At 39.8% G+C, this 15,050-nt stretch overlaps 1 protein-coding gene across 8 annotated transcripts in view; it reads right to left on the reverse strand.

Annotated features, from left to right (window-relative positions):
* Positions 1-9,004: 9,004 nt before the first annotated feature.
* The window catches only part of RMDN3 (regulator of microtubule dynamics 3), a 60,396-nt gene continuing 54,350 nt past the window's right edge, over positions 9,005-15,050 (reverse strand). For 4 of the 8 annotated variants that reach the window (XM_034769077.1, XM_034769072.1, XM_034769074.1 and 1 more), the window contains exons 12-13: positions 12,533-12,613; positions 9,005-9,955 (exon numbers count right to left, since the gene is read on the reverse strand). In XM_034769077.1, the coding sequence (XP_034624968.1) occupies positions 9,884-9,955; positions 12,533-12,613 (153 nt within the window). In that variant the 3' untranslated portion in view covers positions 9,005-9,883. Of the gene's footprint in view, positions 9,956-10,957; positions 11,032-12,532; positions 12,614-15,050 lie in introns of those variants that run through there. The other 4 variants (XM_034769073.1, XM_034769079.1, XM_034769076.1 and 1 more) reach the window with 3 other exon arrangements.

Here is a 15,050-nt window from a genome sequence, read left to right on the forward strand (position 1 = left end):
TGGCCCTTCAATACGACAGTGCTGGGTATGCATTAGGAATCCACACATCCAGAGCCATGTGTACACCACAGTTCAGTGGCTTTAGGATTACTCAGTACTGGCTTGCAGAACTGTGCTATTTTGGTTAATTTCTAGCTCATGTGAAGAAAGCCTTCCTATGTGTCCTTCCCCCAACTTTTGAAGTATATCAAGTTGGGGGCCCCCACTGCCACTACCAACTTCTGAAGATTTAGGCCTAGATGTTTGTATGCAACAGTAAATCCTTCCCTCGCTGTGCCAGTTGGCAGCATACTGTTGCAGAGCATGTTGGCTATAGCTCTTTTCTACAGGGAAAGACTGCTAAAGGCAGTTATTTGAACAATTTTGCAATGCTTTGTTGACCAGATTGTTTCTCAAGTGTGGGGAGGTGGGGGCGGGTGGCAGAGAGGAAGAGAGATTCCCAAGAACTGAGATTTTGTTGGGAAGCAGGAAAGAGGCAGAAAAATCATCCAAGATTATAGCATTATTTGCAAATGGCTCATAATGGTTTCAAGCCTTGAAACTCTGCAGACTTGACACTAACCTTGCAGTGGATGCAGAAGAAATTAGTTCCATAGGAAACTCTAAGGACCTAAGAGGTTAGGAAATGGGGGAAGAGAAGTATGAACTGTGATGGCACAACCAAGCCGCTGGAGAAAGCGGATCTGACAAATATGCCTTGTTTTATGATTAAGCAGGTCTGCAATACAGAACGCGCACAGGCTTTTGGAGAGTCTGCTCTCCTTTAAAATGAAGAAACAATCCCGTGATTAGAATTTGATTGTGGATTAAAACTATCCACTCATCTTAAGACTGCACCTACCTCAGCAGAGATGCCTTGGTGGAGGATGACTCAAGCTGTAGAGGCATGTTGTCCACATGAAATTAATGGTGGAATTAAGCCAAGACTGAAGACTTTAGTTCAAGTAGGAGAAACCCTTTCCCCCAGGGCTCAGATGCAGTGGATAGGCAGCAGAACAGCACACAGATACCTCTTTCATGCTTCTGCCCTTATTTTGTAGAATCTAAAGCTTTTAATTTTTATTTTTAAAAAGTGTCTAGCTACTTTGGTTGCTAAGTAATCTTAACATGTCTGCCTGCGATTGCAGAAGCTGAAACAATAGCTCAGAGATGTGATCTGCTCCATTCATTTCAATGGGCACTCAGATGCCACAGCTATCACTTTGATGTCAACATTGTTAGCTCCTCAAAGCACATAAGAAAACCTGTTCACACTGTGCAGATTGGCCCAATCTGCTGGGAGTGACAGCTCATATTGGCTACACCTGTGAATGGGCTTGAGGGTGCTGCCACTTTTTCTCCCATGCCCAGCCAAGAGCGAGCTAAAGCGAAGGAACCTAGCAGAGCCCAGAGGATTACCCGAGCTCCCACAAGGGGGAGACAAGCTCAAGCAACACAGCAAAGTATATGAGACTCACCAGAGAAAGTCAAGCTAAGCCCAAGGGTGTATTCAGATGCCACTGACAGGGAACTCAGCCCATGGTGCCCAGAGAGCACGTGGAGCTATTTTAAACATTGTTCACAGTAGATTTGTGCCAGTGTCTCATGTGCCTGGAGCGTAGAAAGGTAACATTAATTTTGTCCCCTCCACACTGTGACCAATTTCCTTTTACAATGAAAATGTAATTTCCAGTAGTCAACATTTTTTTCATCTGGAGAAGTTTTGCAGGTGAGACACCAATTACACAAGCAGAAACATACACACTTTAGTTGTACTATTTTCAGTTGGAAAAAAAACTGTGCTTACCCATACTGATATTCAGGAGACCTTGCAATGGGATTATGATAAACCTCCCTCAAAATGAACCAATGACTGCTCTGACCACTCACCAAATATCACAAAGGAAAACATTAGTGATGTCAGCAGCAGGGATCGCTGTGGAAAATGAGTGTGCGCACACATAGGAAGTTGCATGCAACCACCCTCTCAAATTCTGCAGGGTCAGAGCAGATCAGTATTTGCCAGAGATGTTCCAAGGAACACTCGCGTGTTGTAGGAAGTAAAACAGGTATTGTAGGGCCCATTTCTAGTTGGAAATGATGTTGACCCTGTTACTTGTCACTGAAGGCTCATCTACAATTACAATGCTATTGTGTTGCTGTAGCACTTCCATGTAGACACTACATATGCCAATAGGTTCTCCAATCGGCATACGTACTCCACCTCCCAGAGAGGTGGTAGGATACATAGCACTGTCTACCCTGGGGACTTAGGTTGGCTTAGCTATGTCACTCAGGGGTGTGCCTTTTCACACCCAACTGACGTAGCTGGGTTAACTTTATTTTCTAGCATAGATCAGCCCCCAGTCAGAACTTACCCAGAACATTAGGAAGAATTCAGTGATCCTTCAGATTCTATCTTCTGATATGAGATATAAAACCAATTTCCCCAGCACTTATCGTAACTGATGGTTCGATGGCACTCTTCCAAGAGTGGGGTATTAGACCAGGAATATGATTAAAATTCAGCCTTGAATAATTACATTATACCTAAATTCCTCCTGTAGCTTCATTTAGATACAGAATTCTTTGCTTTCCACAAATGTTATTACTCTGCACTGTTAAACAGCTAGTGCATTGCACTCGAGAGGGCAGTTGAATTTCAGCAAAGGTGGAAGTGACTGCTCTGTATAGTTGGTATATTCGTTTGCTGGAATTGTGTAATGCTTTGGAATAAAAGGAGCTATAACATGTAAGATTCTAAAGAGTTTAAATGCTAAAACTAACACGATTTAACACTTGTCATACTTTCTGAAGGGGAAAGAGCTGGTCATTTGGGCAAGAGAGGCTAGAGACTTCGATTACTCAAATCCCCATCAGTACAAATGATTAACCAGACAAATTCACTTTAAATCAAGTTCTGCGTATATAAGTAACATTCCTTTTTTTAAAAAAAGGAAGTGTACATATGTATTACAGTGCAAGTATCAGCAGCTATGTATATATACACACTATATCATCTACAAGTGTAACACATTTTCCCCTCCCCACAAACCCCCGGCCACAAAACAGTGACATATATTCCCATATGTTCATTATGGTATTTTCAGTATTATGCACACATATGCATTCAATGACTTTTTAATAAAAAGATGTATTTCTGTCAGTGGACTTGCTCAATTACCTAAATCATTACTGTAAAGAATAAGGTGCCAACACTACAATTAAAAAAGGGGAGATTTTCTCCTTAGACACTTGAAGTGTTTTATTTCAAACAAGACAACACAGTGAAGTTAAAAGCATTTTGGTAATTTTGCAGTTATTCTTTAACACAATATTAATTAACCACAGACAGATATGCCATAAAAACAACACAAGACGAGTTGCAGGAAAAATAATTCTCATCTGATTCCTGTAATAAATCTTGGAAAAAGGCTTCCAAAGTCAGCAGGGTGAAGTGTCTTTCAATTAACTTTTACTCATCCAAATCTCCTGTCTCTTATGGCCCTGAATGTTTACAGTGCAGTCAACTTCATGAAATTAACAGTAACATCCAGGACTGGTCAGTAAAACATTTGCAAATGTAAAAATCAAAGAAACCCAAAACAAGCTCTGTGTTTACCTGAGGCTGTTAAAGTGCATCCCCCTTTCTAACAGGAGGAATAAACCCTGCTGCCTTTCCCTGCATGCATATAAAAGCCAATCTGTCAGATTATTTTAGGTTTATCCTCTCAAAAGACTACTTAAAATTTAGTTGCTTAAACTAAAAATCCCAAACAGCACTGTAAGGAGTGTGTTTTTAATTAAACTTCCATGATTCGCCACATCAATCTGAAAGCTATGCTGTTCATTAGAATTGAAACTGCATTCCTCCATCAGATTTATCTTATTCGTAACCAGCAAGAAACACAGAAAGCTAGAATGTTTAAAAATATTCATTTGATCCCCAGCATAGCATACCAAGGATCATTGCGAAAGATGATCAGGATGGAAACAGCAAAAATAGAGCCTTTGAGCTTGAAAAGAACTGCAGACTTTACCATCTCCTTTCCTCGTGTTCTTAAAGCCACATTAATTAGTTTCCAGCAAACATATCTGACTAGAAAATAGTGTCTGTTGAATTCAAGTCTCCATCCAGTTGTTAAGCCAGAAGTGGAGCTTCCAATGGAAATCTTCCCTGTACATGCACCTGAATATCGCAGCCCTGAACTTCAAGTTCCCAATGAAAAAGCCCAATGGGTAAAATTAAATTAAAATGGAATTCCAGACCCCAAGTTTATTATTTTTTTTTTAAAAGGAAACAAATGCAATTGAAACAGGGAACGAAATACATAGAAAGCCTAGAGTAAATGTTCACAAACAAAAAATGGAGGGATGAAATAAGGGGTAAGAGAAGACACCACTCATCATTTGAAGTAATCTAAAAACTAGAGATCCCACTAAAATGTCAAAAAAAGGAAAGAACACCCCTTACTTTAACTTCATTACTGCCCTCTCCCCATTCATGAAGACATTTAAGCTTTCTCAAAGCTAAAATAAGTTTAGTCACACAGCCCAATATTCCTTACATGTCTTTTTTCAAGGCATTCTATCCAATACCCCACAAGACCCAACTCAACATTCAACCAATGGAGGAAAAGAAAACCGCTCAGATTTTGGTATTAACATCAATCCCTGCCTGCCTAACCTTTAACTCACTGCTACGTTTTTGCAAGTCTCCTCATTAACTACAGCATATCACAGGGGCATACAAGGAGCTGATCTACTCCTTGGTTACTTGAAGATCTATTCTACATAACAGAGAACATAAGAATGGCCATACTGAGTCAGATCAAAGGTCCATCCAGCCCAGTATCCTGTCTGCTGATAGTGGCCAATGCCAGGTGCCCCCGAGGGAGTGAACCTAACAGGTAATGATCAAGTGATCTCTCTCTCCTGCCACCCATCTCCACCCTCTGACAAACAGAGGCTAGGACACCATTCCTTACCCATCCTGGCTAGTAGTCATTAATGGACAACCTCCATGAATTTATATAGTTCCCTTTTAAACCCTGTTATAGTCCTAGCCTTCACAACCTCCTCAGGCAAGGTTGACTGTACGCTGTGTGAAGAACTTCCTTTTATTTGTTTTAAACCTGCTGCCCATTAATTTCATTTGGTGGCCCCTAGTTCTTATATTATGGGAACAAGTAAATAACTTTTCCTTATTCACTTTCTCCACACCACTCATGATTTTATATACCTCTATCATATCCCCACCCCCATCTCCTATTATCCAAGCAGAAAAGTCCTAGCCTCTTTAATCTCTCCTCATATGGGACCCGTTCCAAACCCCTAATCATTTTAGATGCCCTTCTCTGAAGCTTTTCTAATGCCAATATATCTTTTTTGAGATGAGGAGACCACATCTGTATGCAGTATTCAAGATGAACAAGAGTACTTGTAGCACCTTAGAGGCTAACAAATTTATTTGAGCATGTGGGTGTACCATGGATTTATATAAGGGCAATAAGATATTCTCCGTCTTATTCTCTATCCCTTTTTTAATGATTCCTAACATCCTGTTTGTTTTGACTGCCGCTGCACACTGCGTGGACGTCTTCAGAGAACTATCCATGATGACTCCAAGATCTCTTTCCTGATTAGTTGTAGCTAAATTAGCCTCCATCATATTGTATGTATAGTTGGGGTTATTTTTTCCAATGTGCATTACTTTACATTTATCCACATTAAATTTCATGTGTCATTTTGTTGCCCAATCACTTAGTTTTGTGAGATCTTTTTGAAGTTCTTTACAATCTGCTTTGGTCTTAACTATCTTAAGCAGTTTAGTATCATCTGCAAACTTTGCCATCTCACTGTTTACCCCTTTTTCCAGATCATTTATGAATAAGTTGAATAGGATTGGTCCTAGGACTGATCCTTGGGGAACATTCTGAAAATTCTGACTGACCCTCTCCATTCTGAAAATTTACCATTTATTCCTACCCTTTGTTCCCGGTCTTTTAACCAGTTCTCAATCCATGAAAGGATATTCCCTCTTATACCATGACAACTTAATCTACGTAAGAGCTTTTGGTGAGGGACCTTGTTAAAGGCTTTCTGGAAATCTAAATACACTATGTCCACTGGATCCCCCTTGTCCACATGTTTGTTGGCCCCTTCAAAGAACTCTAATAGATTAGTAAGACATGATTTCCCTTTACAGAAACCATGTTGACTTTTCCCAAACAATTTATGTTCTTCTATGTGTCTGACCATTTTATTCTTTACTATTGTTTCAACTAATTTGCCCGGTACTGGCGTTAGACTTACAGGTCTGTAATTGCCAGGATCACCTGTAGAGACCTTTTTAAATATTGGTGTTACATTAGCTATCTTCCAGTCACTGGGTACAGAAACTGATTTAAAGGACAGGTTACAAACCATAGTTAATAGTTCCGCAATTTCACATTTGAGTTCTTTCAGAACGCTTGGATGAATGCCATCTGGTCCCGGTGACTTGTTACTGTTAAGTTTATCAATTAATTCCAAAAACCTCCTCTAATGACACTTCAATCTGTGACAATTCCTCAGATTTGTCACCCAATCCTACTCCTATTTAATAGGAGTTTTGCCATCAGTTTTGAGTGGAAGCATGACTGGGGCCCAACTGCACAGACATTCAAATACATCCATCCAGAATGGATGCTCAGAGAGTAGAATGGAGAAAGGGGCAGTTAATTAGGTGCTCATTAATCTCACTTAACCAGCTCAATTGGCAGTTTCCAATTTTAATTGTATTCTCATGTCTATTGAGAAACAAGTAGACATCATCTGAACTAAAATATTCTCTTGGTAGGTCCATGCTTTCAAAACTTGAATAATTCTAAAGTCTTCTTTTCTAGAATTTGTCATAACATTTAACTATTTGGAGATTTGCTGAAAACTTACACTTCTGCCCAGACTCTGCCTTCATGGCAGCATGTGACAGCAGCTTCAGTGCTCCTGCCTTTTATCTGCCTAAAAGGTTTTTTTTTTTTTTAAACTGATTTTTGGAAGCAGCAGTGAGTGGTGTTCTCTCTCTCAATCCCCCTCCTCTCCCTGGGCCAGTTTTTACTTCGGTATTAGAACCCACCCAGAACCTCCACTGCAGCGCCTCCCTGCTAGCTCCTTAGCACCTTTTAGGAATGACAAAGAAGCCTAAAAAAGCACAGTATGATATCCAAACGGTGCTCCAGCTGTGATCTGGGACAGTCCCCCTCGGGACTTGCCCTGAGTCAATCAGGCATGAGGATCCTACCCACCAAAGCAGCTGCAACTAACACGGGAATAATGGACCAGGTGTCCCTGGGCAGGATGAAGAGGACCGCAATCAGCTGACTTAGGGGGTAAGGCCCACGGGACGCCTGGAGAACAGGGAAGTGAGACTTCCAGGATCATGAATCCCCTCCCCCCCATCTTAAAATGGGTCCTGAGTAGCCTGGGAAAAGCAGCAGGGCTCAAACAGCCCCCTGCTTCCCAATTTGGTCAGGACTCTGGAAGCATTTCCCCTCCCTGGGGGAATGCGACCCAGAAGGCAAGGACTCAAAGATCTTGAGGGGGGAGTTCAGGCCCTTGGGAAAGCTAGCTGCAAAAAGGCCTTACTAAAGCTGTGATGGAGCTAGTATGCTCTCTAAGCAAACAAAAAAGCAAAACGCTAAAAAGGAGAAGCAAAAGCTTAAAAGATCTAGAAGTCCTCTGATTCCTCCTCCACAGAGGATGGTGAATTGTCAGGCTCCGATTCCTATCAGGACCAGGGAAAACTCAGCCAAGGTCCACCCCCACCGAGAAATGTCCCCCTAATACGTATGTATAAGTGGTTAAGAAAGGCAATCCGATCTCATTTTCTATTAGATGGTGTGTAATTAGCTTAAATGTTTGGTTTTATAATCCCACTCTACAGCAAATCAGACATGATATTCTATAACATGTAATAAAGTGTTTAATGCCCACACACAGATAGTTGCCAGCTAAAATAATTTTTTTTTAAAAGATATGAGGAAGCCCAGTTAGATTCCTGGGAGAAATTGCTGTGCATAGAACAAGGTGAGTTGTGTTGTCCTCTGGAAAAAAAAAAAAAGTGTTAGAGGAGAAAAAAACAACCCAAAACTTTTTGCTATTTGGAACTGACTGGAACAAATATTAGTGGTTAGCTTGATACTCCCATCCCAGCCCAAAGTGTCATTTTGATTATACTTTGAATTTGTTATCTAGCAGAATGAGGTGGAAAGCATTTGTGCCAAACTGTCAATTTTGCCATGTGGTTCCTCTTTCTGCAGCAAGTGCTTCATAAAGATAATGAACAGCCTCTGCAACTCCTAAACTTCTTTACATCAGGTAGGTAAGGTTTAGAGGAGTGCAGAAGATATCAAACTTTCACAGTTAAGGAATCTGAAAGCGTTCACTTGGATTAAAAGATTAGCATTTTTGGTGAGTAAAGAAAATCCAGTTTGTGTTCCAAGTTTAAGATTTTATCACTTGGTCTCTTATGGCAGTGATACATTTCTTTAACATAAGTCCTTATTTCTGAAGAACATCTCTGAAAGCAGATGCATTGGTCCCATGATGTTAATCTCTAGACGTATGTTGATGAGTATAGCTGGTTTTACCTTGATGACTAAAACTAACTAGCCAGATGAACTTGCAAAGAGACAACAGGAGTGGGCTCTGGGCATCACTGATGTTTTCAGAGGGAGGTGAGAAGGGTCTGAGCAGAACTCTTGCCTTTGGTATTATGGTTTCTTTGTAACTGCCCTTTCTTATGATCTAATGTCACTGCCCACTTCAAGCCATAAGTTTAATGGAAAGTAAGAATGCCTCACTGTCTTCAGTACAGCAGGCAGCTAGAACCAATGGAAAATAAAACACCAAGCACAATGGCTTTACCCTGTACCTTGTTGAAGCCTCTGTACAAATGTCAGGCCTGTATTTTATCAGCTATGCCAGTGTCCAATGTGTGACTCCAGACTGTGTTAATATTGTTTAAGTAGTAAAAGTGAAAGTGGGTTGCCATGCCCACCCTGGATTCTCAACTGAAGAAACCTTTGCTGAAAAAGCCATGAGCAATCAAAGAGCTCAGCAGTAAGGAAAGATTGACATTCTCCACTCTGCCTATTAGCAATGGTTGTCACTAACTATAAAGAAATATAGGCATAGCTAAGGGTAGCTGTTGATTCCCAGCCTTCATAACACACTAGAACCATGCCTGTGACATTTTATTAATTAGAGCACAGGATCCCATCACATCTTGAAGTTCACATGTTTATGTCCTCGCCCGATAGAAGTTGAGCAATAAATACTTCTTGGGAAGTGTAGGTAGATGAATTTGAAAATCAAAGGCATAGAGGAAACAACTAAAATCCAATCAAGTTGATGGCTGCTGCATTGAACAGGTCAAGCGCTTGATTCATTAGATTATATCTGGTGCAACAGGCAGGCAGATGAACAGAATTAGAGTTTAGTCCTGTGAGTCTCTGCCAAGATTTAACTCCTCAGGGAAGTGCTGTTGAAACTGCAGTTTGGTTTGTTCTTTGTAAGATCTGTGGTTTGCCCATGAAGCCCAATCCAAGGTGGTCCAGATTGTGAAATCCTTTAGACTGTAATTTGTCCTGTCCACACCACAGTTATCAGAGGACTGGGCTCTTAAAAAAAAACAACAACCTTATTCTTCTGAGATTCCTTGCATCTCCTCCATCTCTCTCTTTATTTTTTCATCCTGAGACAGCAAAGAAAGAAATGATAAACATCACAATGGCCAGTGGGTTTAATCCAGTCCCATTTACAAAATTAAAGGTTACTCACTTGGTTTCATTTTCTTATTCAACTCTATTTTTTTTTTTTAAAGCAAATTTCTCATATCCCTCCTCCTACCTGATACACGTCTTTATAGTTTTTTTAAAATTCTATTCAGGTTTTCCAAGCAGTAAGAGGAAGTCTTCTTATTTCTTTTCCACTTCTGAAAGCACAGAATTGTGAACCAGGAACTCTGGAGTTCTAACCTTGGCTTTCATGCAGATTCTTTGTTGAACTGGGCAAGCCACTTCACCTCTTTGCCTCTGTTTCTCTATCAGTATGATCAAGTTACCCATCTACTTTATGGGGTGAAGAGGATGAATGTGTGCAATTACATTAAAAATGAAAGCCACTATATAAATATTATCTGGACCGCCTTACTAGACCCTTGTTTTTCTGTTTGTGGCATGCTGCTCTTTTCTTTATGCCATCTCAGAAAACGGAAGTAAATGCTCACAAGTCCTTGATTTTGTCTCTTTCCTGAAACCCCCCTGCTTTTCTTATTAAGTTTTATTCCTCCAATATACTGCTTATTCTTTTGGAATATCTCCTGTTTCCAGTTAACAAATGTTTCATCCTAGTTCTGTCAAGAGGAACTTGAGCTGAGGAAGTTACTCATTTGGCAGAATATGGCCATTTCCCGTTCACATTCTGGAATTCACAATTTGATACTCTGGTTTCCTTCAGTTTGGCAACATTTAGCAGCTGAGTACCTTCATGCAGTAATGGATAATGCTCTGGAGGTGGCAGCACTGTCAAGTCAGCATGTTACAGATGGTTGGCTGAGACTCCCTGCCTACCTGCGGCCTGAACTCCAGCCAAATAATTTGGCTACAGCAACATAGTCTAATGACAGATTTTAAAATACTGTGTGTGTCATAACAAAAGTTATGTCATAACAAAAGTTAATGCTGCCTTACATGTCAGTGTTTATTAAATAATACAGAGAATGAAGGAGTAAGATCTGGCTGACTTGTCTAGATTACTTTACTTGCATTTTTGAGAATTATGATGTAAACAACATCTGATTACAAGTAATTTGGGGAGTTTCTGATCAGTCCTGGACTAACAATAATAAATTGGCAATACCCATCCATAACTGTCTTTCACCACCCAGTAGGCAGGGTGTTACTATCAAGCCAGTGTAAAGGAGGATATTAGCCTACCAGTTCAGTTTCATCCGTTGTCTCAAATGCATGGCAATCAAGTGATACTTGAATTGTGGCTATAATGAGAAAGCTATATAAAAAGGCATCATGTTATTCAGATCTGCTTTTTTGTTGTTGTTGTTGTAGTACTCAGTTATATCTACTTTAATGACAAAAATACATTTTTACAGCTGCTCGCACTGTAAAGCCAACAGAGACAGCTATAGGAAAGTGAGGTGGATTCTATTCTATTTGTTTATCATCAAAACAATTACAGCAAGATCCTCCAAATGGAATGTATCATAACCCCTCATAAAGAGGAAAAAAATCTGTTTACTTTTTGAATTCCAAGTTGAATTAGCAGTAGATCGACCAACAGGTTTTGGGCTTTTTTTTTTTTTTTTTTTTTTTTAAACTTGTAACCTGGAAAGATTCATATGGAAAACAGGGAGCCCCACCGTGCTATTCTCACATAGTCCTTTGTTCAGAGGCTAGCCACATTTGACAGAGAAGGGTGAGACACAATCAAAGTTATAAAGACCTGAAATTTTTTTTTTTACATATATTTATATTATATAAGTAAATATGGTGTGATATATATCTCCTACCATGCCATCTGCTAAAATTTAAAAGATACAGATGTCTTCCCATGCCTGAGGTATTTAACATATTCGATATGTCAGATAATATTAATAGTCATGGAAGCTTACTTTAAGTTACTAAGTTGTATTTCCACCTTTTTTTGCCAACTGTTCTTTCTGGTAGTTTTTAGTTTGCTAAAGCTACTAGGACAGCCATACGTGGATACAGTATCAACCACTCAATGGCTTTCATTATGTTGCTTGATCTTGGGGAATTCTGAAACTATGTGCAATGAAAAGGCAAGTGTCTGTGCTAAGGTGAAGATGAAGACAAAATGAGCAAGCTTAGAGACCTCTCTCCCAACTCTTCAAATCAGGGTTGAGGTATACACATGCACAAGGAACTTTTGCTGCATCTTTCTGTGAATTTCAGTCTCCAGGGCTCTCAACCCATCAACTCTTACCAGCAGTAAATTCACAAAAGCATACAATTTAAAGAGAAAGTTCACTAGTGGACTACAGTGTGTGAAGTTTTAGCATAGATTAAAGTTTGCCATACACTTAAATAAGAAGTGCTCAAAGATAGGGTTTGAGGAAGTTTATGTCTAAGCCTGCTTAAACATAATTCTTATTTTAGAGTATACAAAGTATCTCCAAATTTTTAATAAGTTACTACCACCCAAATTATTGTTAGTTTAAAAGATGATTTTAATGGGAGTCCATCATAACATTCTGAAGGGCTTAGGCAATAAATAGTCAAAACAATATTTCCATATAAACACTTGGCCATCACATTAACCATTTGGATCTCCCATAAAATTGCCCAGTGACTAATTTTACCAAATTACCAATTTCACAGATTGATATTGAATAAATGTTCTATTCCTCATCTAATCCCAGAGGTCAAATACATATAAAAATCTATAGATGGATCTAAAATTAAGTTTTAAAGGATTTTTTGTTACATGATCATATTGGAGTGTCAGCGAGATAAAGAGCAGAAATTGCTACCTCATTTGTGATAACTGGCAGCTCTGAAGCCAGATTCATCCACTGAACAGCTGCAGAGTTATTCCCCAGGTCTCTGTAGCACTGTAAAGAAAAATGGCAATAGTGAGAAGTGTCAAGAAACAGGAAAATAGAGGTCAGTCAGCAAACTCTGAGGGACTGGAGAAGCTAGCTTGTAATTAATGAAAAGGACTCCTTCACACCTCGCAAACACCCTACATTCAGCAATTCAGCACTGCCATCTTTCCTGTAGACCCCTTCATGCAAAGCACTATAAACGATACCACGTCACAAAATAATTAATTTATTTTTGACAGTCCCTTATTCCTCCCCCAATATGGGCACCATTTCCCTGACCTTGTTCTTATCTAGAAATATACCATCTATTTTTCTCACTGTTCTCACTATTCCTTGAGTCACCTAGATAGCCAGTGTGCAGTATGGACTCCCATACCTACAGAGTGTGTCATTTTATCAAGCGTGTCAAATTCAATTCCAAGCTCTGACACCTACTGTCAAACTTGACAGACTTAAAATTAGACTTTCTAAACCTCCTTCCCCCACCTTCAACAGCACCAAAAATAGTTATCCCATTGGCATAAGCAGGCCCAAGTTTTCTTAAAATGAACTCTAACCCCATCTAAGCAAGTGGGGCAACTCTTTCCAATGCTGACTACAAGAGAAGTCATGTTCTGGACCCTCTGTATTATGTAGCAAGCTGGAATTAAATTCTGCAGCAGAGCCCTCGAGGTTCTGTAGTGCTCTAGATTAGTTTACAACATATTCTGGAGAAGCTTCAGGTAATTTTAATAAAAAGTTCAAATTTTTAATAGGTGACTAATGCAATTATTATATAATTCCTTCTGATTTTAGTTCTCAATTAAATTTAGTTATTTTTACACTGCCCCATAATTTTCATTTTTCTCGTGCTACATATTTATGCCCATAACTCCTAACTGCCTTGTAGAAATGGTCATGGAGGAAAGCTGGAGGCTTTGGCAGCTGGATAGCAACATTTGAATTTCTAGTTCCCAGAGAGTAATGAGAGGTAGTTTGAGATTGTGGGACATGCATGTTATCTAGAGAGATTGTTGCTACACAGCATCAGCAGTGAAAGTTAGCAATGCTGATGTTTGTTATTAGTTTCAAGAGCTGACACTCCATTGGGGTTGATGGGTCAGTTCACACCTCTCAGAGCTACTGTTTCAGGTTCTTAAACTTAATGGCATCTTTAATTATAGTTCACATTTCAAAATAGTTAAGGGCCACACGTTTTTGTTTTTAAGCTTGGACTCAGGAACACAAACTATCAATGGATAGATTCTGCTACATATTTATGAATTCAGGAAGTATCATGTTTGATACTTGTCCAAAATGCTCCAATTCTCAGCATTAGGTCCAGAGCAGGGGTCGGCAACCTTTCAGAAGTGGTGTGCCGAGTCTTCATTTATTCACTCTAATTTAAGGTTTCGCGTGCCAGTAATGCATTTTAACATTTTTAGGTCTCTTTCTAGAAGTCAATAATATATAACTAAACCATTGTTGTATGTAACGTAAATAAGATTTTTAAAATGTTTAAGAAGCTTCATTTAAATTAAATGAAAATGCAGAGTCCCCCGGAACGGTGGCCAGGACCTGGGCAGTGTAAGTGCCACTGAAAATCAGTTCACGTGCCGCCTTTGGCACACGTGCCATAGGTTGCCTATCCCTGGTCCAGAGTCTCAGAAAGCAATGCACAGCAGGTTTCTTTTCCTCTTCTGCATTTTGACCCCTTAGTAAAATTCTACTTCAGTCAAAGTAATTAAATATCAAGTTAATTTAGAAATCCTATGATCAGATATTCAACTCAAAAAGACATTGTGGGATTTGGGGAAAGAGACAAAGCACACTGGGACCCCTACCACATTCTCTGACAGGTTGTGTCTTCGGAATATTCCCTCTTCTAAACTCAAGCACTTCTATCAGAAACATCATGTGTGTTTTATTAGGATAACAGTTAATCTAGTCATTATGGAGAGGTGTGACAAAGTGGGAATTTTCTGTAATATTTTTTATGACTCCTATATGTGCCACAATTTCCTCCTATACTTTGCACTACTACCCAGTGGTGGGGAAAAGGATTAAGTTTGTTCTCAGGGAAGATTACAACACATGGGGGATGGGGGGGAATGTCTGTGTGTGGTTTGAGCAGACTGCATGGGTCATTAAAAGGACTGGCCCAGGCCTACCCATATCAGTAGACAATCCAACAGAACAATGGAAAACCCCAATCACCATAACACTGACACCTAACCACCAACAACCCCGAGGGAGGAGGATTTCCCTGCCCCTCAGCAGGGAAGCTGAGCAGAGACCCCAGCTTGGGAACAAAGGACAGATGTGTCAGGTGCGGGAAAAGAGAGCTGGTTTCTGGGAGAGGCTGGGACTGACTAAGGAAGTCAGAGACAGAGCCTGAAAATGGAGTTCAATGCAACTTGGCTGGTGAATTGCTCTGGCTTGACTAGAATGGACTATGTTTTAA

This window comes from Trachemys scripta, chromosome 4 (genome assembly GCF_013100865.1).
Source record: "Trachemys scripta elegans isolate TJP31775 chromosome 4, CAS_Tse_1.0, whole genome shotgun sequence".
Taxonomy (NCBI): domain Eukaryota; kingdom Metazoa; phylum Chordata; order Testudines; family Emydidae; genus Trachemys; species Trachemys scripta.